At 39.0% G+C, this 19,987-nt stretch overlaps 1 protein-coding gene across 1 annotated transcript in view; it reads right to left on the minus strand.

The window, feature by feature from the left end:
• Positions 1 to 19,987, minus strand: part of LOC118798551 (cilia- and flagella-associated protein 44) — a 29,346-nt gene that overhangs the window by 5,340 nt on the left and 4,019 nt on the right. The window contains exons 4-27 of the mRNA XM_036557929.1: positions 19,435 to 19,597; positions 18,120 to 18,222; positions 16,154 to 16,370; positions 15,222 to 15,336; positions 14,980 to 15,144; positions 14,130 to 14,285; positions 13,539 to 13,586; positions 13,321 to 13,420; positions 12,486 to 12,580; positions 11,540 to 11,749; positions 11,283 to 11,393; positions 10,033 to 10,185; positions 9,529 to 9,759; positions 9,252 to 9,394; positions 7,834 to 8,157; positions 7,249 to 7,411; positions 6,009 to 6,139; positions 4,437 to 4,639; positions 3,852 to 4,017; positions 3,591 to 3,768; positions 2,681 to 2,950; positions 1,525 to 1,710; positions 677 to 880; positions 1 to 188 (exon numbers count right to left, since the gene is read on the minus strand). The exon at positions 1 to 188 is cut by the window's left edge and continues 8 nt beyond it. Of these exons, the coding sequence (XP_036413822.1) occupies positions 1 to 188; positions 677 to 880; positions 1,525 to 1,710; positions 2,681 to 2,950; positions 3,591 to 3,768; positions 3,852 to 4,017; positions 4,437 to 4,639; positions 6,009 to 6,139; positions 7,249 to 7,411; positions 7,834 to 8,157; positions 9,252 to 9,394; positions 9,529 to 9,759; positions 10,033 to 10,185; positions 11,283 to 11,393; positions 11,540 to 11,749; positions 12,486 to 12,580; positions 13,321 to 13,420; positions 13,539 to 13,586; positions 14,130 to 14,285; positions 14,980 to 15,144; positions 15,222 to 15,336; positions 16,154 to 16,370; positions 18,120 to 18,222; positions 19,435 to 19,597 (4,023 nt within the window). The remainder of the gene's footprint in view (positions 189 to 676; positions 881 to 1,524; positions 1,711 to 2,680; positions 2,951 to 3,590; positions 3,769 to 3,851; positions 4,018 to 4,436; positions 4,640 to 6,008; positions 6,140 to 7,248; positions 7,412 to 7,833; positions 8,158 to 9,251; positions 9,395 to 9,528; positions 9,760 to 10,032; positions 10,186 to 11,282; positions 11,394 to 11,539; positions 11,750 to 12,485; positions 12,581 to 13,320; positions 13,421 to 13,538; positions 13,587 to 14,129; positions 14,286 to 14,979; positions 15,145 to 15,221; positions 15,337 to 16,153; positions 16,371 to 18,119; positions 18,223 to 19,434; positions 19,598 to 19,987) is intronic.

Consider the following 19,987-nt stretch of genomic DNA (forward strand, 5'->3'; position numbering starts at 1 on the left):
CTAGTCTTCTCTTTCTTCTTCACTCGTTTGATCTTTTTCTTGAAAACTCTGGTGAGAAAGTCTGTAAGCTTATTGTTTTCCCCGAGCGAGGCGAGGAAGGTAGCAGTTAGAGCTTTCTCTCTCTCCTGCAGCTTGGCTATGTCTCTCTTCTTCAGCTCCAACTGCTGCTTACACTCCTCAAGTTTCAACTAAAACACACACAAAACACAGTACAAACACATGGAAATAACTACATTAATTCTCTGAAAGGTGCCATTTCGAACTGACCTGCAATTACAAGCATTACTAAAAACTGAGCACAAATAACAGACATTCAAACACAGATATTACAAATAAATCTTTGTTTTCATACACTGTCAGGACATGGGTCACACGTATTATACCTATAACTTTTTCTACACCATTTGAACACAGCAGCTGTCTGAAAAGTTCATGAAGAATGGACCAACAGAAACGCTAGTCTAAAATCTCTTTACATGAACTTTAACTACTGTAAAGTTACTATTTTGGACATATATGTTTTTGTTTGGACAGTGACGATACGTAACCATCTATAAGTAGCACAATTTTTCTAACCCTCAACCTGACCCTAACTGTAACATTTACAAATGATGTAGTCGTTTAGCCCTGTTTTCCTCTGTTTCAGCAAACACACAAACACTCTCCTATCCCTCACCCTCAGCTCTCTCTCCTCCTGCATGCGGGTGTTGAGTCTCTCCTGCAGCGTGTTCTCTCTCTTCTCGAACTCTTTAAGCAGGAGAAGCTCCTGAAACAATGTGACGTGCCGCAGGTCAGCCAGCTTCATCTGGACGTCCAGCCGCAGCTTCTCGTCCCGCAGCAAACGCAACTCAGCATCAAAACGCCACACTGCCTCCTCCATCTACAGCACAGAGAGAGAGAGCGAGAGAGAGAGAGAGAGAGAGAGAGAGAGAGAGAAGGAGAGATGTTTCAGTGTAGAATTAACCCAGTCAGAAGTGTCTTGAGGTCACAAGACATTTTTTGTTATCTTTTGTTATCTTGAGATCACAAGGCAATTAAGTCATGATCTCAAGACAACAACTTTATTATCTTGAGATCACAAGGCACTTAAGTCGTGATCTCAACACAATAACGTTTGTTATCTTGAGATCACAAGATGATTAAATGATGATCTCAAGATAACAACTTTGTTTTCTTGAGATCACAAGATGATTAAATAATGATCTCAAGATAACAACTTTGTTTTCTTGAGATCACAAGATACTTAAGTCGTCCAGACGCAGCTTCTGTTATCTTGAGATCACAAGACATTCTTGATCTCAAGACAACAACTTTGTATATGACTGTATTCAAACGTTTGTTTGTAATGCCATTACTTGTTTGCTCCAGTAGCCTCGCAGAACTAGCATTTAACCCAATATGTCTTGGTTCATCAACTCCAAAAGAAAAAAATCTGCACACACACACACACACACACACACACACACACACACACACACACACACACACACTGATTCTATGCTGGATACAGCACACTGCACACACCTGTTTGATCAGTGTGTCCTGCATGTAAAGGTTGCGGATCTCCTCCATGTCCTTCATCTCCAGCTCCAGTTCAGTGAGCTGCTCCTGTGTGTGTGTGTTGGCGTGTGAGTGTGTGAGTTCCTCCTGTGTGTGTGTGTCCTCTTTGTTCTCTCGTTGGAGAAGCTCCAGCACATCCTGTGTCTGCTCCTGCAAAGCATGGCACATTTACAGATATACTACATTGTATACATTAAAAGTAATTTGAAGTGCTTTGTAAGCTCAAAGATACAAACAGATGTTCTAAAAATATGACAAAATTGAAAAGTAAAAAGATGGAAAGGAAAAAAATACATGCACCATCCTTCAAAAGCTTGAAGTCACTTACCATATTAATCATTTGTATTCTTTTGTATACACTAAAAACTAATACAGTGTACATTTAAATATTACAATCTAAACGTCAGAAAACATTTTTACATGTTTTAATTATTTTGGTAAATATTTTTCATGTATTTTAACATGATCAATAATGTAATGTAATAGTCTATTTATAGACATTCTTGCCAAGTTATCAGCCTGAGGATTTGATAAGCACTTATAAAATACGAGGCATTTTTGATATTAATTTTATTCTAAACTTCATTTCTGGTGTTATTTAGCTTAGTTATGTTAAAATCATCTATAGCTCTGTTGATCACTTTGGATATTTCTATAAAGCTTCTTACTGATTTGTTCGAAACCTGTGAAGACGTGCAGGACCAGCTTATTAGAATGATTTTTTACTTTATATTATTGAAAATATTATATAAATATTATATAAATATAAATATATATTATATTATATAAATATTTATTTTATATATATATATATATATATATATATATATATATAAGCAACAGCTGTGCTTGTGATCGTCTGTCATTTCGTCATGGAGGAAGACATTCAGATTTTCAGTCGTTTGTTAAAAGTCAGTAGCCCCATATGACCAAAGACTAGATTTAATGTGATAAATTTCACAATAAAAACTCACTTCTCAATCGTGTGGTTTAATCAATCTGAAAAACGTTTTGTGCTCAGACAAGCTCAGAGGACATCTGGACCAAACTAAATGTCAAATTTCAGATATTTTTAATCTGGATTTGAAAACGACAGAGTTTGAAGCTTGTCTGCAATGACCTGTTCTTCTTCCTGAGCGGGACGGCCCACTTGGTCCCTCAGGGCGGCGTAGCGATGCAGGGTGGCACGGCTGTAGCGCAGCTTCCTTTCGGGCGTCTCCTCGGGTAGCACGGTGGGCACACTAGGTAGCGGGCGGTGCTTCTCCACGGGCAGCAGCTCCTGCAGGGTCCGCAGCTTGCTCAGGAGAGAGCGGAGCAGGGAAATAAGCGCCACCTTCGAGTCCCGCAGAGCCAGCACACGCTCATTTATCTCACTCTTCCTCTGATAGATCTGTAACAGATATACACAAACCAGGAGACATGGATTTCACAAGTCTAAAGTCTTTAACTGGTCTGCTTTCACTGTGCAAATAGCAGTCAACAAACATCAAACATTTAAAAGGTCCATTTTATGGAAAATGAATTTTCCCTGCTTCCTTGAAATAGGAGGGCTGACGAAGGCTTGAATCGACTGAAGACAGTATCATGAACGGCTAACGGATTGGATGATTTGAATGTCAGAAAACCAGCCAGTCTGTGGCTTTAAGATTCATCTGAAATCTGCACAAAAGTAATAAAGAAATATTTGCACAAATGTAAATTAGATTTGTGTTGTAAATGTGTTTAACGTTCTATTGCAGAACTAAGTCATTTGCACACATCAGAAAACACAGTAACAAAAACAGATAGATTGGAAATAATAGTATAAAATGAATTATGACTGTTTTTCCAATAAAAACGCACACAAATACGGGGACAACAATAACAAAAATGTAGAATACTGGCTGTTTAATACCCAGGCATATAGCAGCTCCTCTATAGCAGTCTGGTTTCATTAAGTTTCATTAATTTCACTGTCTGGTTTCATTAATTTTATTGTCTGGTTTGTCTAATGAATTTTGGGGAAAATGAACATTCCTATGATTCCTGACCTGTTCCTCCAGGATGACCAGCTGTGCTTTCTTCTTCTCCACATTCATCCTCAGGTGCTCAGGCACTGTGAAGTCTTTGGCCGTTTTCAGTTTGAAGTCACCCATGTTCTCTGTGGCCAATCGGATTGCACGAACATCCTCAGGGTCTTCACAGTCCTCACTGGGTTTCGCGGCATAGCTGAGGATGGAGAGAGTTGGTCTCTACACACTCACACACACACATGCACACACACACACACTCTTGTGCAGATGTAAACTCACAGCTCGGCCCACTCCTTCTTTCTCTTCTCAATCTTGGCGCGGGCTCTCTCTGCTTTCTCTGCTGCCTTGCGCAGTTTCTCGGCCTGTCTGCCTGCCAGTTTACTGCCCCCTGCTTGCGGCGCCCGCGGCTGCAGCACAACTGGCTCTGCTAGACCCTCCTGCCCTGCTGGACATAATGGACACAGGCACATATACAGACACTGCTGTCTAAAAATTCAGAATTAGAGTTTTCAATATTATAAAACCAACTTGGTTGCAGATAAATGTGTAAAATGATTCGAATGTGCAAGTCTTGCCCAACATCACTGGTTTCAAATAATTCAAAAGGCGGTGACTGAAAAATATATATAAGCTATATAAATCGGTATAAAAAATTAATATCCAGAATGCCTTGTATTTGGTGACCAAATCTTAAGGCAGACCAAAACTTGTAAATAAATCATTATAGTGTATTATTTATCATTTACTAGCTTTTTGTTTCTCAAAAAAAGAAATGTTGAGTATACATCTAAAAATACATCTAGAACTGCTGTTGTCAAGTTTACAATAACTGAATGTACATTACACTTATGCCCCCACTCCAACCTGTGATGTTTCCAGGGTCTTTCTGTTCTCCTTTACTCTGCCAGCGCTCCTGATCAACGCTGCTTGGTTGCTGGACAGTCCGATCATGTTCTTTCATCTGTTGAAACTTACTGGACAGGACCTGTAGCCTGTAGGTGGACACTTTATAATCACTCTCAATTGCTGTCACTGTCACTGTGTCACACATCAGTGAATTCCAAAACCTACAGAGAGAGAGAGAGAGAGAGAGAGCAAGAGAGAGAGAGAGACAGAGTATATGTGTATATGCAATGACATTTGCTGTTGCTGTCCATTTTATTAGAAACCCCTCCCTTGTGGCTCTGGTGTACAGTTAGAGACTGTAGACCATCTGTTGATGTACAATTTGCGTTAGCCATCCTCTGGTCCTTCTTCTATGGTCAGTATCTGACCACAGAGCTGCTCTTGGATGAATATTTTATGGGTTATGGTCCACTCTCAACCTAGCAATAACACTAACGTGTATAAAAACCCCAGCAACTCCGCTGTGCCAGATACACTCGTACCAGTGCATATACGGTCAACAGTGATGCTGTAGTCAGAAAATGACCAATGATGAGTGGAGTACAGAGTTGACAAATTGTGCAGCAACAGATGGACTGTAGTCTATAATCATACATCTGTATAGTGGGTCTATTAAAGTGGACAGTGGGTGGAAGTGCAAGATAAGAGTTTTTAATAAAGCAGACGCTGAATGCATTAAGATTTTGCATGTTTTACTGTGTTGGTTGGATGTTTAGCAATGCCTGCTGTTTTGTGAATGCTGTCTTGTGAATATTGCGCTAAAGCACTAACACTCATAAATGTATTAAACAAAAAAAAAAAAACAGAGAGAATAGCAAGCTGTTTTTTTAACAGGCTTAAACAAGTCAAGTCAAGTCAAATTTATTTATATAGCGCCTTTTACAACAGATGTTGTCACAAAGCAGCTTTACAAAGAATCCGGGTCCACGCCCTTCAGTGAGCAAGTCTTGGCGACAGTGGCAAGGAAAAACTCCCTCAACAGGAGGAAGAAACCTTGAGAGGAACCAGACTCAAAAGGGGGACCCATCCTCCTCTGGTCGACACCGGATAAGAGGACAGACACAAAACAGTATAAGTGGATACAGTTTAACACCACTGTGCAGTGCACCGGCCGCATCTCAGGTCAGACCCTCTTAGGACAGGCAGCCGCTCAGCTCAGGGAAAGAGAGAGGGGGAGGCAGGGGGGAGGGGGGATGAGAGGGACATAGTTAGAAAAACAAATTAACCAAAAGCTCGACTAAACAGGTAAGTTTTTAGCCTAGACTTAAAGATGGAGGCTGTGTCTGAGTCTCGAACACAGACTGGTAGGTTATTCCAAAGCTGGGGGGCTTTGTATGAAAAGGCTCTTCCCCACTAACTGAAGCTTGTTAAGGTTTTGGCTGGAACAACCAGAAAGCAGAGCGTTACAGTAATCTAACCTGGACGTGATGAAGGCGTGAACTAACGTTTCTGCATCCTGTAGCGACAGTGCATTTCTTAATTTAGCGATGTTACGCAGATAACATCAAGATAAAGAAAAGACTGCAGCACCTCTCCTGTAGCTTCTGGAGGCCGATACGGTGTCTCTCCTCCTCCCAGGCTAACTCTCTCCTCACTTCTCTCACTCTCTCAGCTGCCACTCTTTCTGCATCCTCACGGAAGCGGTGGTCCAACTCCAACTCCTAACCACACACACACACACACACACAATGTCAGGCATGAGGTCATACTTATGTCCTATGTATGTTACTTATGTCACATATCAGTAACGACATGTAATAACAAAATGCCCCATACATAATACATGTACGCAAGTACCTATACCTACATATATATAATACATTTGTATATGTTGTCTATTGCTTTAACAGATGACCTTAGACATAGCCGGGCATCATCACGCAAATCAGAGCAGCGGAAAAAGGTAGAAATTCAGTTCATGGCAGAAACGGTCTGTTATACTTCACGTTACCCTGTTGACATTAGAAGCGGGCAATATGGCAAAAATATAATATCACGATAATTCAAAAAATTTCATGATACACAATATGTCACAATATTTATTTCTCAGACATCTGATCAGTTGGAACTGAGAAAGAAGAACCGGTAGTGTTACAATTAAAAAAGTACTATTGAAAAACAATAATGACTGAATACAATGATTTTATTAAATATTTGGCGCACTGTGTAGAACTAAATCCAGTTAAATGGTTTAATTCTGCTCTCTTTATAACAAAACATACAGTTGGTCAGTGTTCTACAAGTACTGTACATTCATATATACGGTTGTTCAAAACATGTTGTATTGCATTGTGACGAAATTTATCACAAGCCTTAATTGATGCTGCTTTGAATCAGAGTAAATGTGATGACTTTGCCAACTTTGAGTGTTAGCAGTTACTCAGTCTGGCCAAAAGACTGAACAAAGCCATGATTCTTTTTTTGCTCACTGCTCTCCTCATCACACAGCAGCCAACATCTTATCAGAGTAAAGGCACATGCACGTCCAGTCTCACATTCGGCCAATCACTTCATTTGTTTGTTCGCACAAACAGCTCAACATCCTTGAAGGAAAGTTTTACTCTCTGATTTACTATCATTATTCTATATTATTATTTTTTTGCATTTTTAAGAACATAACAACAATAATGAACATGTTAGGCGTTTGGTCACAGGTCATGTCAGGTTTTTACACAGAATATCGGTGAGAATCAAACTGGGTGAGAAGTGACTGTTAGAGGGAGAGCTGCTCGTCAGTGTGAGAGGTGAGAGGCTATAAGTGTGTATGTACCGTGCGCTGCAGACGGACGTGTTCTGGGAGGCTCTGGTTGTGCTGCAACAGTGTCTGGAATCGACTCTGTAACTCTGACAGCTTCTTACGCTTCTCCTGCTTCCGCAACTCGGCCTCCCTCTGCATGCGCTCCAGCTCTAGCTTCTGCTTAGCCGTCTCGATACTGTGCAAACACATTTATTTACAGCACATGCCTCATAGGCATTAATTATATATAAGTCCTGTATTGCTTTTTATTTATGTGAAGATACCATCTGCCCTTTACACTGTATTAAATCTTCAGTCTAATAGAAATGGGCCAAAAATACGTTTTTATATTAATAAATCCTATATAAAATTTTAAATAAATAAATAAATTTTTCCTTCTCCTGTACAGTTTATATTATGAGGTTTTGCTCTGACAGTGATGATATGTATTTATGTATTTATCTAAATATGTATTGAAGATGAAAGTATTAATTTATTTTCTCTTAGAAAAACAACAAAACATGTAATCTGAGAAATTTTTGTATACAACTGTACTGCTGCCTATAAAATTGTGCTGTCCTTAATTGGACACACAGATGTTTTACTACACACACACACCTGTACGCAGCAGGGTCCTCTATATCTGGGGCTGCTGGCTCTGCCTCCAAACCAATGCGGGGTGAGGGTATTTTTGCCTGGTGTTTCTGCAGCTCCTCCTTCTCCAGCAGCCTGAAGCTGAAGATGTTTCCATCCGCTCCGCCACTCAGAACAAAGCTGCTATCATGGCTGAAGCGAAGCTGGCGGATGCTGCCATACTGATTATCGTGGACACTAAAGGCCCAGTATGCCCGCATGGAGCCCGGGGGCAACTCACCTGCTTCCAGAAGAAATGCTCGCATACTGCCGTCCTGCATCCCACACAGGAGCAGCTGCCTCTCCGCACTAAGGGACAGGAAGGTGGAGGATAAGAAGGGTGTAACAGTTTGAATACTGAAAAATTTTAAGTGATGAATAATCAAATATTGTAATTTATAGCTGTGTTACTTATTAGCCCCTCGCAGAGAAACCAATGACTATGATCAAAACTAGGCACCTGTGTGCAGCCTATCAGAGTAAAGGCTCAGGATATGCACCTATGCTCAAATGACTGATCTTTTCACTAAAGTTTACTAAATAAATTCTAAGGTTTGAGATTTGGCACGGCCAAACCAATCTGTACAGTACATAATTAGACCTTGACCCTAAATTTAAAATCATATTAAATCTGAAAATATGCATATATAACCCCCCTACAGGATACATACACACATAGACTTACAGACATGCACACATACACACACATGTATATATATATATATATATATATATACATAAGGGCTGAATGATTTGGGGAAAATATGTAATTGCGATTTTTTTACTAATATTGCGAATGTGATTTAAATCACGATTCAGGCCTTTTCTGCCAAGAAGACAAGAACATCGACCTTTGCTGGCTTGAGGTTTCACTCCTGAATGTAGTACGCTAGACTGCCAGTAAGTTGTGGTTGTGATGTCACAACACACGGAGGTTTGGTTGCCTCTGATTGGTCTACCTTATCTACAGGAAGTTCACAAATCTGTGATACTAGGTTAAATTTAAATGTAAAATTTAAGACGTTTTTTGATAATGTACGCCATAATTAATGGGCCATAAAAAATGCTGCTCTTGCAGTTTGAAAATTGCACTCTCTTAAATTGCGATTTCCATATAAAAGTGATTAATTTTTCAGCCCTAATATATACATACATATATATATATATATATATATATATATATATATATATATATTACTACTGCAATCACTTACAGCTTTAAAAATTAAAATGACTAGTAATGTGAGAAAAGTTATTTTATGCACAATAATGACTGTAATGACTGTAAACTGATGATAAACTAGACACCAAAATGTATCAGTTGTTTTCAATATTTAAAGTATTTTGGGCACAAGTTAGTAAAAAAGTTTTTAACAAATAAAGTCAATACAGGTGTGCTTTACCTAAAGCAGATAGTGAGGATGGGGTTGTGTTCGGTGTCCTGCACAGGGATAAAGGAGAACGGCTCATCTCTCCGCTCTAAAACATCCACAGACTGCTGCTCCGCAAACTTACAGTGATACAGATAACCTGAGTCATAGCCCCCCTGAGAGAGAGCGAGAGAGAGAGAGAGAGAGAGAGTGTGTTTATGTGTTGAACTCTTTTTAGATATATTTGGGCTCATTTGATTAAACCGTCTTTGTGGAAGCAGAATAAAAGGATTTAAAAGTGTGTGTGTACCATAGAAAGCCAGAAGGCTCCAGGTTGTGAGTAAAAGGCACAGTGCAGAGGACTGGGGGGGTTAGGGATGTACAGTGGCGGCAACTCTTCCTCCTCCTCTCCGTCCTCTCCCTCGTGCAGCTCCTCTTCTGTGGGCTCTCGTCCCTGCTCCTTCACTTTCCGTAATCTCTCCTCTCGCTCCTGCTTTTTCTTCTCCTTCACAGCCTGCCTGCGCGCCATCTCTGCATCCCTCTGTGTGAGAACACACACATTTGCAATTACATATATGTAAAATATATATAAGGGCTGTCAAACAATTCTAATAACTAATCACATTATTTTGTGTAGTCAATCGTGTTTAATCACATTTGTCTTATTTGTCCATTTTAACAGCAGTGCTCTTAGTTATAGCTACCTGAGTGGACAAAAGAAGCTTTATCAGAATGTGTTCCAGTGCTAACTTTACTGATATTACTGGTATGTTTTGATTATTTAAGATGCAGTGTTCTTCAACTGGCAGCTCACCTTGATGCGTGATTTGATGCTGCTGAAGCAGAAGTGTCTGATGGGAAGGTTCTGGAGTTGGTATGTGCTGCCATCATTCTGAACATCTGGGCCAGGAGCCTCAATTTCCACTACATGGCCAGTCTGACACGCCACCAACAGTGTGTTTCTCTCCTTTAAAGACACAAACACATAAGCACTCACCAGAAATCCAGGGCACTTTGCAGTGGGACGTCTGACTACTGTATATATATTGATAAAAAAGCTGATAAAATACATAAAATAAAACAAAAAAGACATATTACTTCATACACATACAAAACTTTGCATGGGTCTTCATTTATTTGATTTCCAGTCAAAACATCCATAATGTACAAGATATTCATCTTTCTGCATCAGGGAAAATAGCAGAAAACACATTATTGAAAGCCATTTATTTGGGCAGGAGGTATGATTTTTCTTCTAAAATCACTGTATATCATTATAATAAATGCTAATTAACATAAATACAGTAAAACGAAGTAACAAATCCATACTTTAAAAAAGTAGCTGATATCTTGTGAGCTAGTTTGAAGAATAAAGTTTGGCTCCAGACGTCTCCTTAACGTCTCAGCCATCAATCAGATTTGTTAAAATCCATTACAAGCACACCTGATTTAACTTAATGAAGTTTTGCTTAGCCAAAACAGGTGATGGATGATAACTACAAATAATAGTGTTCTGCCACAATGAGAGAAATGATTAGACAAACACATCACTTAATATTAGTATTTTTCTAATACTTACTATCCAGATAATTAATTTTTGCATTTAAATTTTTCTCAGGTGTCTTAAAATTTGCACAAGACTGCATATTTAACAGAAGATTCCACAGAAAACTACACTTTTATTACAGCTTCTATTCATTTCAGGAGACTTGCTTTCAGTTTTTAAAGAAATCTGCAGGGATATTTTCCACACTTTCTGCTTCTCACAATCCAAGTAATCTCAGACACATTTGATGATGTTGAGGTCTGGACTCTGGGGTGGTCTGTCCATTGTTCTGAAAGCATCAGCAGCTTCTTCGTTTGATCTTGAAATTTTCTTTTGGTCTATTTGCTTTTCTCAGTAATGGCTTCTTGGCAGCTACACATGTTTATATCAAATCTCCTAAGAAATATCTCCTGACAAATTAATAACTTGCACTTAACTGCCATTTTAACTGGAAATTAAATAAATGAAGTGTGGTATGACTTTTGCACAACATTGCATATTGCGAGGTTTTCACTCACATGTGACTGAGGAGCCCACTGGAGGACCTGCACTGGTCCTGGGACGGTCACAAAGCCTACAGGCTCATATTGCTCCCCTACCACAAAGAAAAACACTGTGCAGTCCACGCTCTGCAAATAAACAGAGAAATACATACAAACATATGTCAGCACATTAATGATGTAGTATTGGTCTAGTAAAAAAAACTGCCTGTATATAAAATTTATGTCAGCACAGATTTTTGAGACACACAAACACACTCTAACAAAGCTCCTACCCCAGTAGCCATGATGGCCCCTTTGCGCTCATAGGAGATGGCAGTCACAGGTGCATTGTGAGGTTTGAAGGCCTGTTTGAGGCGGAGCTCAGCCTCTCCAGAGCGACTGCGCCCAGCGACCGCTCGGAGGCTGTGAGGGTTAAACAACTCCAACAGACGCACAACACCATCATCAAAACCCACCACCACCAAACCCTCATTGCTGCTCACCTATAGAGAGAGAGAAGTGCACAGTATACAGAACACTGTGTTCATACCTTATGAAAACCAATATACAGACAATAAAGTGGTTCTGCATACATGCTGTATAAATTACACACAGGGGAATTACCAATATCAGAACATACAACCTAAATAGGCATATAAGGGCTAGGAGCCGATCCAAAGATCCCACACTCTGATTCCAGACATTTGGGAAGCGAGAGTCAGCTCCAAAGTTTTGGACTTGAGTCTGTACAGTTTTACCCACATGCAGAGCGAGAATATTCTGCTGTCACTGTCTTGACAGCCTAGGAACAATTACTCCTTTCACAATGCACACATCAACAGTCTGTGTGTCTTTTACTTTGGCAAGGTGTAAATAAAGTAAAATTTAAAATTTGTAACCAAACAAATTTGAACATCGTCAGTGCCGAGGGACCAGCTGATGTAGTTAACAGAAGAGAATCGGGCTGGATTCACAAAAGCTTTCTTAAGTAAAAACTTGCAAAGGTTCTTAAAACAAACACTAAGAAGTTCATAAGAATGTTCTTACATGCAATTCTCAAAAAAAAGTTTAGATGTTCTCAAATATTCTCTCTAATTATTTTCTTAAGATTTAGTAAATATGATAAGTATATCTACCTGTGCGTATATATGGGAATATATATGGGAATATATATGACCACTTGATTTTCACATGAGATAAAAGACACGTTTGGGGGTATAATTATAGAAATGTACGCACCATGCAGGGGGCCCAGGTGAGGGAGGTCCCCCCCTGTTTGTAGCGGCAGGCTGTGAGTTCTTTCTTTGAGAGGAAGTCAAAAATCCTGACAGAACCTGTTGGACAGAGACAGGATGTACTGACATTAGACTATAATAATAATAATAATAATAATAATAACTCTAAAATGTGAATCTCAATATGCACAACAAAATATTCTAATATTATCTATCTAAATTTTTTGGGGAAAAAACAGCTTGATTTGTTTCCAGAGAATTCCAACATTAAAGCGTAAAGTATAGGCCATTTTTTATGGAAGTAAACTGTGGTTTGTAAAGTTTCAAAAATATAGTACAATGTATAATTTTATAATTTGCCAACAAACAACACATTCTCACACATCCAGCTTGTCCAGAAAATAATTTGCAGTGATAGACCATCATCCTATCAGAACACCGCCCCCCTGCCCCCCCACCCCCCCAGGCTCCTGATGGCCACCAGAGCCAGCAGGAAGGCAGAGCCTGAACCCCGAGTGCCTGACACAATATGATAGAGAACCTTTACGCTCCTTTACGCTCCTTTACGCTTTTTGTTGCGAACACTCCCTGACCATTTTTTTGTTTGTTGCAATCTTCTTTCATTATTTATTTTTACATAAATTCATGTTGCTTCTGAAGTTTTGTCCTTTACTGTATATTTTTGATGTTTTAATCTAATTTCTCAAATCCATGACACAAAATTGTGATTTAAAAAAAAGCAAAAAACAAATATAACAAAGCGCTGATCCATCCAACAACATTGAACAGTCCTGATGGTAATTATTACTGAATGTGGCAATGTGTTCATGTATGCTTACGGTCTAGTGCAGTGGTGGCCATCAAGTGACTGCTACCAGACACATCCATGCCCTCAATGGCTCCAGCATGGAATGAGAAAAGACATTCCGGATCCTGCGTCTGCGATACACACCAATACATACGTGAATAAATGCACGTACATACACTCACAACAGTGAAATAAAATATAACTGCAGAATGCATGAATAGACTGAACATGAGGCCTGGTGAAACTCACAATATTGGAGAAGGAGAGGTCCAGTTTCCAGATTCCTCCATTAGAATCCTGAGGCATAATGCATAAAAACATCAGATATGCCGTAACTCATTAGTCATTTTCATCATCTGTTGGTTATTGAAGCATTAAACCCCAAGAGGTCATGCATTCAGCCTTGAGTTGCTTATTGCTTTAATAAAATAGTTATAAGTTTAATGAAAAAAAAAACTGCATCCAATAAACAACTCATCTTAGTAATAACCCATTCAAGTCCAACAACTAAATTTAGTCTGAAGCGGTGAAATCGTGTGGTTATACTGCGAATAAACATCTAAAAGTACCTATTTGTTCATTGTATTTACAGTCACATTTGGATTTCCTGATGTTTTGTTTAAAAAACAGCCCAAAGTAATCAAAAGAAAACATTTAATATGATAAATTAAGTGACAAAAACTCCCTTTTTAGCTATATGGTTGATTAAATTGGTGTCAAACATGGCTCAGCCATTCAGATTTGTGATATTGAGGCGCTGGTGATCTGTGGATGACTGGGTTTCATTTTTTGTAGAGAATAATGTCATAAACACATAAACAAAGTCATATACACACTCACCTGTGCGTACCAGATAGTAGTGTCTGGGATGGTGCTCTTGACCATTGAGGTCAGGCTCACACTGCGGCCAATTATCATCTCATTCATGGGCTCAATCTCAAACAGCCCACTGTCATCCACACTGTCTGCTGCATCAATGCTCTCGAAATCCCAGCACTGAAACCAGAGAAAGAAACAGAGAAATGTGATACACTGATAAAAACAGGAAGCAGTAACAAGTAAATTCTGCTTGACCAGTTATTAGTTGAAAACAGTAACACAATGTTTTATATGAGGTTGTATTTTCAGCCTAATAAGACAGTTCTGGACTGCAGGCAGGCCAGTCTAACCCCACACTCTCGTTTACGAGTACTGTTGTAACACATGCAGAATGTGGCTTGGTATTGTCATACTGAAATAAGCATGGATGTCCCTAAAAAAGAAAGCGTCAAAAGCAGAATATGTCGCTCCAAATTGTGTTCACAGGTGTGCAAGTTATGCACTAATACCCCCCATAACATGACAGACAACAGTTTGTGAAAGTATGTCTAAGCCCATGTGGTGACATCCAACACAGAAACATGCTGGTTTTTAATGCAGTGTTGTCTGAGGGGTCCAAGTTCTCTGACGTTCATTTGTTGTGCTGACCGCTGCAGTATGCTGCCACTGCTGCTGGTGGTGGGAGAATTTCTGGCGCTGCTCCATTGAAATTGTAATTCATCATAATTACTGTCATAATTACCATCATAGTGTAATGCAATACACAGCATTAGGGTGGGTTTTCTTCTTAGCTTTAATCATGTGAATTTGTCTACCTGCTAATTGGATGAATGCAGGGTGTAACAGAGGTTGATATATAAAGATAACTCACCCTGACCGCTCCATCAGTACCTATGGTCATCAGCTCTCCCTCGTCCAGTGCAAACTGCTGGATGGCCCCACTGTGACAAGTCCGTCCCTCTTTTCGACAAATCTCCACTTTTATCAAGCCTCCATCCCACAGAAGCATATTCCCCCACTCCGAACCGGAGACCACCTGAGAAACACAGAGAGAGAGGATATATCACACATGCTGAGTATGTGCATGCATGTCATCAGCAGGCAAAAACACACCTTTCCATCAGGAAGCTCCACATATCCCTCTATATCAGTCAGAGCTGTTTTTCCAAACCTTCCTAGAATGCCTTGCAGCTTCAGACCAGTGAAAGTGTTTGCCATTTTCCAGAACCTTAAACGGAAAAGACAGGATTTGTTTGGTGTCTGAAATTTGCTTCTTTAGTATTACAGAGGAGCTGCGATGCTCACACATAATAGAATCCTATACCCCACAATTAGCCGTGTGTAAACTGCATGCCTACATCTTCATCATAATGTGCTTTCTGACACCATCTGACATTCTGTTGTCTACACAAATGGACAAAATTGTATGGATACAATTAAGGCTTTGTGCATTTTTATAGATATCAGAATGTCATGCAGTGTCAGAGACCACCCAGTCTATTTAAAGGGTCCATATCCTACACTTTTATTTTTACTCAATCATCAATTATGAAGTTTATGTACCAAAAACACTAGTTATGGATTTGTACATAACCACTTCCAATCTCTTGTTATCCTTTAGAATTAAACAGTCTGTTTTTGGTACTGCGCCTTTGAGACTGGTTTAGGTCAGTTATATCTGGCCGTTGTTTTGGGCCTTATTCAAAAAACAGCATGAGCTGAAACACGCCTTATATTTTATGCATAAATGGGTGGGACTAAAGTACTTTATTCTGAATAGACAGATATATATATATATATATATATATATATATATATATAAATGTGTGGCATCACAAAATAAAATTAAAAACAAGCTATTTTCACAGCTTAGTTTCCATATATAGACTGTATAGTCTTGTCTTGAAACTTTAACAATATTTACACACATCATCAAACTCCTGTTGTTAAAAACCGCAAGAAAAATTCAGTTCTCAGTGATATTGACCCTTTGAGATGAGCAATATGTGCTGATTTAGTTTGCTACTCTATTTGTCCACACATACTTGATGTGTCCGGAGCCGGAGGTGGTGAGCTGTCCTGGATTATCTGGAGAGAAAGTCACTCTGTAGATGTCCTGAGAAAATGCTTTGCAGCGCAGCATCACTTGTTCCTGCCTCCAGTCCCACAGGGTCAGCATGTAGTCAGGGGCGCTGCCAACACTGGCCAGCAGGGTGCCCTCACGGTTGAAATCCACAAAAGTGTACGCCCGACCTGTTCCACCTGTTCATTACAGCAACATAAACTGGGCCTTAATTCAGTTCAAGGGAATTATCAGTATACTTATTATCATTATTATTATTATTATACTGGTGTACAGTATAACCTAAAGCTGGTCCTACAGTGGGGTAACATATAGCAAAATATATGACAGTGAGCATCCAATAATACAAGTGAGACCTAACTATGAGAAGAAATACATAAATAAAACCAATAAGAAAGGGTTCTTTAAGTGATGCCATAGAAAAAAACACTTCCGTAAAGAATCATGTTTAAAAAAAAAGAGATTTGCGAGTGTGAAGAAGTTTTTAAAGGTTTAAAGAACCTTCACTTTGTGGAAAGGTTCTTTCTAGAATATTCACATTATGAGGAGGTTTTTAAACACTCACATATCTCATACAAAAGCAACATCAAAAGGAAAATTCAAAAGCGCTTAGGAGTGAAAAAAAAAGTAAAGTTACAATAGCATAAAAAGAATTATTATTATTATTATTATTATTATTCATAATAATAATAACAGATAATTAAAGGGAAGTACAAAGTATGTAAAAGCAAAATAAAAACATAAAAACAAACTTAAAGACAAAGGAAGTGTTATCAAAATTAGCATATCAAAGTCAAATGCAGTAGGAACAAAGTGGAAGTCTCAGAGCTCAAATAAAAGCACATAAAAAGAGAAATGTTTTAAAGAAGCATCCACTGAAAGGGTTTTTAGGGAAGTAAAAGTGGAGGCATCACACAAAAACTATTTTATGCCACCTTTATTGACAGTGCAGATATTTAATTATATTAAATTAATGTCCTAGTGCTTTAGTCTTGTCTTGGTCTGGACATCATTTGGCTTGGTCTTGTCTCGGTTTCTTGGTAGGGTTTCTGGGCAAGGAGACCAGCCAAGTGCAAGGCCTCCGTCTGAGGTTACTGGATTAAATATCAATAATAAAACAGAATAAAAGAGTCCTTTCTTAAGTTTAAATAAAATCTGTTCGCTGTCAGTTGAGGATCTAATTGATTCCTTCTGCGATGGATTAACTGGGTATTATTTGTTGATCCTTTGAGGGCAGATCAGAATGTTATTATGTTTTTATTTAACAATAAAAATGATTACCTCATCATTTGCTTCTAAAAGTTACAATGCAAAATTTCACAAAGACTATAATATACTAATTTTAGGCTAGATTTTTTTTTCAAAATATACAGTATTATAATATACATTATTATTTATTAATATATCATGCATAATCAATTTACAATGAACTACAAACAAGTTTCAGTTTCCTCCCTTTATTTCTTTTAATTTTTATATGAAAATCTGGTCTGAGTCTTGACTCGGACTCACTTCAAATTTTCCCCGTTCTGCCTCAAATGAATGTAACTGCTGCACCATTTAAGATGAAACAGGAAAATTCAAACAAGAAGCTAATGAACGAGAATCTGACTTCAGCGTCGCAAGTTTTTAGTGTTTTACAGTTTCTCACTGCAGATTAAATGTATCAGGAAACCAGCTGGAGTGATTATAAACGCAAATAAGTCTGTTCAGCTCCAAATTATCGATGTTCGTCTTAAATCTCTCTCTTTGCCGTTTCGTTAGCTACTAGCTAGGCGAGAATGCAAAGGAGGATTATTTTATTTTTACCTAAAAATCGAATTCTGCTGTGGAGCCGCAACAGGGCAGTAAAAGAGCCGCATGTTGCCGACCCCTGGTCTAACGTGTCCTCATCTCAGAATAAAACACACAGTGTGGTTCTGCAGTACCTCTGAGGATCCTGTAGGGGCGCAGTGAAGGGTATTCATAAATAATGATACTGGGCTGCTCGCCTTTCTCCGCCACAGCAACGTACCTCCTGCTGGGATGAGGCTTCAGACACAGAAAGAAAGAGAAACACACTATGTCTTATATCTGTATCAGTCTGAGAGAACTGCACCAGTCACTTCAACACAAAAGACACTACTGTGATAATGTAGGTTGTGATACTGGGGAGTCTTTATATTATTGTTATTCTTTTACAAACTACTCGCTACATCCCAGCTGCCCTAGGCAGCGGACAGTATAATATCAGTGACCAAAAAGATCACAGTTTTAAAAATTGCTGCAGTATTCAATAACTATACTGATTTTTTTAAAACACATTGAAATCATTACGCCATTTACACTTTGCAAAAGTCAGAGACCACCTTTATTTATTTAATTACTATTCAAAACAGCCATTAAGTACAACTTAATCTTTTTTCAGGTGATATTTCTGAGGAGATCAGATATAAGATAAGCCATTTGCATAAGAGCAAGAGGATGGGGAAAGTCAAATAAAATAAGCAGGAAAAAAACAATAGTTTGTAAAGACATGGAGAAAACAGGCATATTAACAACTGTGCAAGACCTGGTAGACCACAAAAACTGTCCCCATCAGGTAAACAGTACTTAAAGCTTTTATTTTTGAGAGAGAGGAGAAAATCAAGCTCCACTCTTGCTTCTGATCTGAAAACATCCATAGGTGATTCTGTCCAAACTTCTACTGTGAGAAGACAACTCAGCACTATGAGTCTGAAAGGATGTGAAGCTGTCAGGAAACCATTACTGAGAAAAGAAAATTGAGAAAATAGAGCATTTGCACTGAAACACCGAAACTGGACATCTGAGATGTGGAGTAAGGTCTTCTGCACAGATGAGTCTGAATTTGTAATTAGGAGTTTGCGGATTGTCAGAATGCAACCAACTTCTAAGACTGAACTCTGAAGGTGTGGAAAAATATCCCTGCAGATTTCTTTGAAAAACCAAAAGGAAGTGCCCTGAAAAAATGGAAGCTGTGATAAAGAAAAAGGGTGGACACATTTAACACTAAAATATTTAATGAAAGCTTCTCGTGCAGCTTTCTGTTAGATATATGCTTTTTTTCTTGATGAATAACTTGTACTTAATGGGCATTTTGACAGGGAATTATTTAAATGAAGGGTGGACTCTGATACCTTGTAGTCAACCTCTTATTGGGTTTTGTACCATGGTATATCACTAAAACCAGCAACCGTCCCATCCTTAAACAGCTGTTAAACCCAAATGGCAGTGTGAGAGTACCATAATTGTGCCTATGCCGCCTCCACTGCAGCTGCGGATGTAGTGATGCTCTTTGGTGCGAATGTCCAGGAGGACCAGCACATTTCCAGCCACGAAGGCCAGCGTGTGCTCGTCCAGCAGCTGCAGGTTAGCCCTCCGCCTGCAGTCGTATCCGAATGAATGCCTGGCCTGTGGTTAAGGAGCCTAACTGTATTTTGAGGAATGGGAAAAGTTTGCATGTTCATCATGTTTAATGAGAGTTTACATCATTTCAGAGTCGATTCATTTGTTTTACAGTACATCTTTTGGTCCTTTGGTTTAATTAGCACTAGATCAGGTTTAACTGCAGTGCACTGTAAAGACTATATTACTGTTGTTAACCTGGGGCCAGATTCTCAAAGCTTCATCAAGGTCACTAACAACAGTCGTTGTAAGAACCCTATGACCTTTGTAACCTAGGACCACTCTGTGACTGGCTACTGACCTTCCCCATGCCTCATTCTCAAAAGGAGATGATGTTCTAAGATACTGTTAGAGTAACTCCTGGGCTAAACCTTAAGGGAATGTGGCACGG

The sequence above is a fragment of the Colossoma macropomum genome, unplaced genomic scaffold (assembly GCF_904425465.1).
Source record: "Colossoma macropomum unplaced genomic scaffold, Colossoma_macropomum, whole genome shotgun sequence".
NCBI classification, from domain to species: Eukaryota; Metazoa; Chordata; class Actinopteri; order Characiformes; family Serrasalmidae; genus Colossoma; species Colossoma macropomum.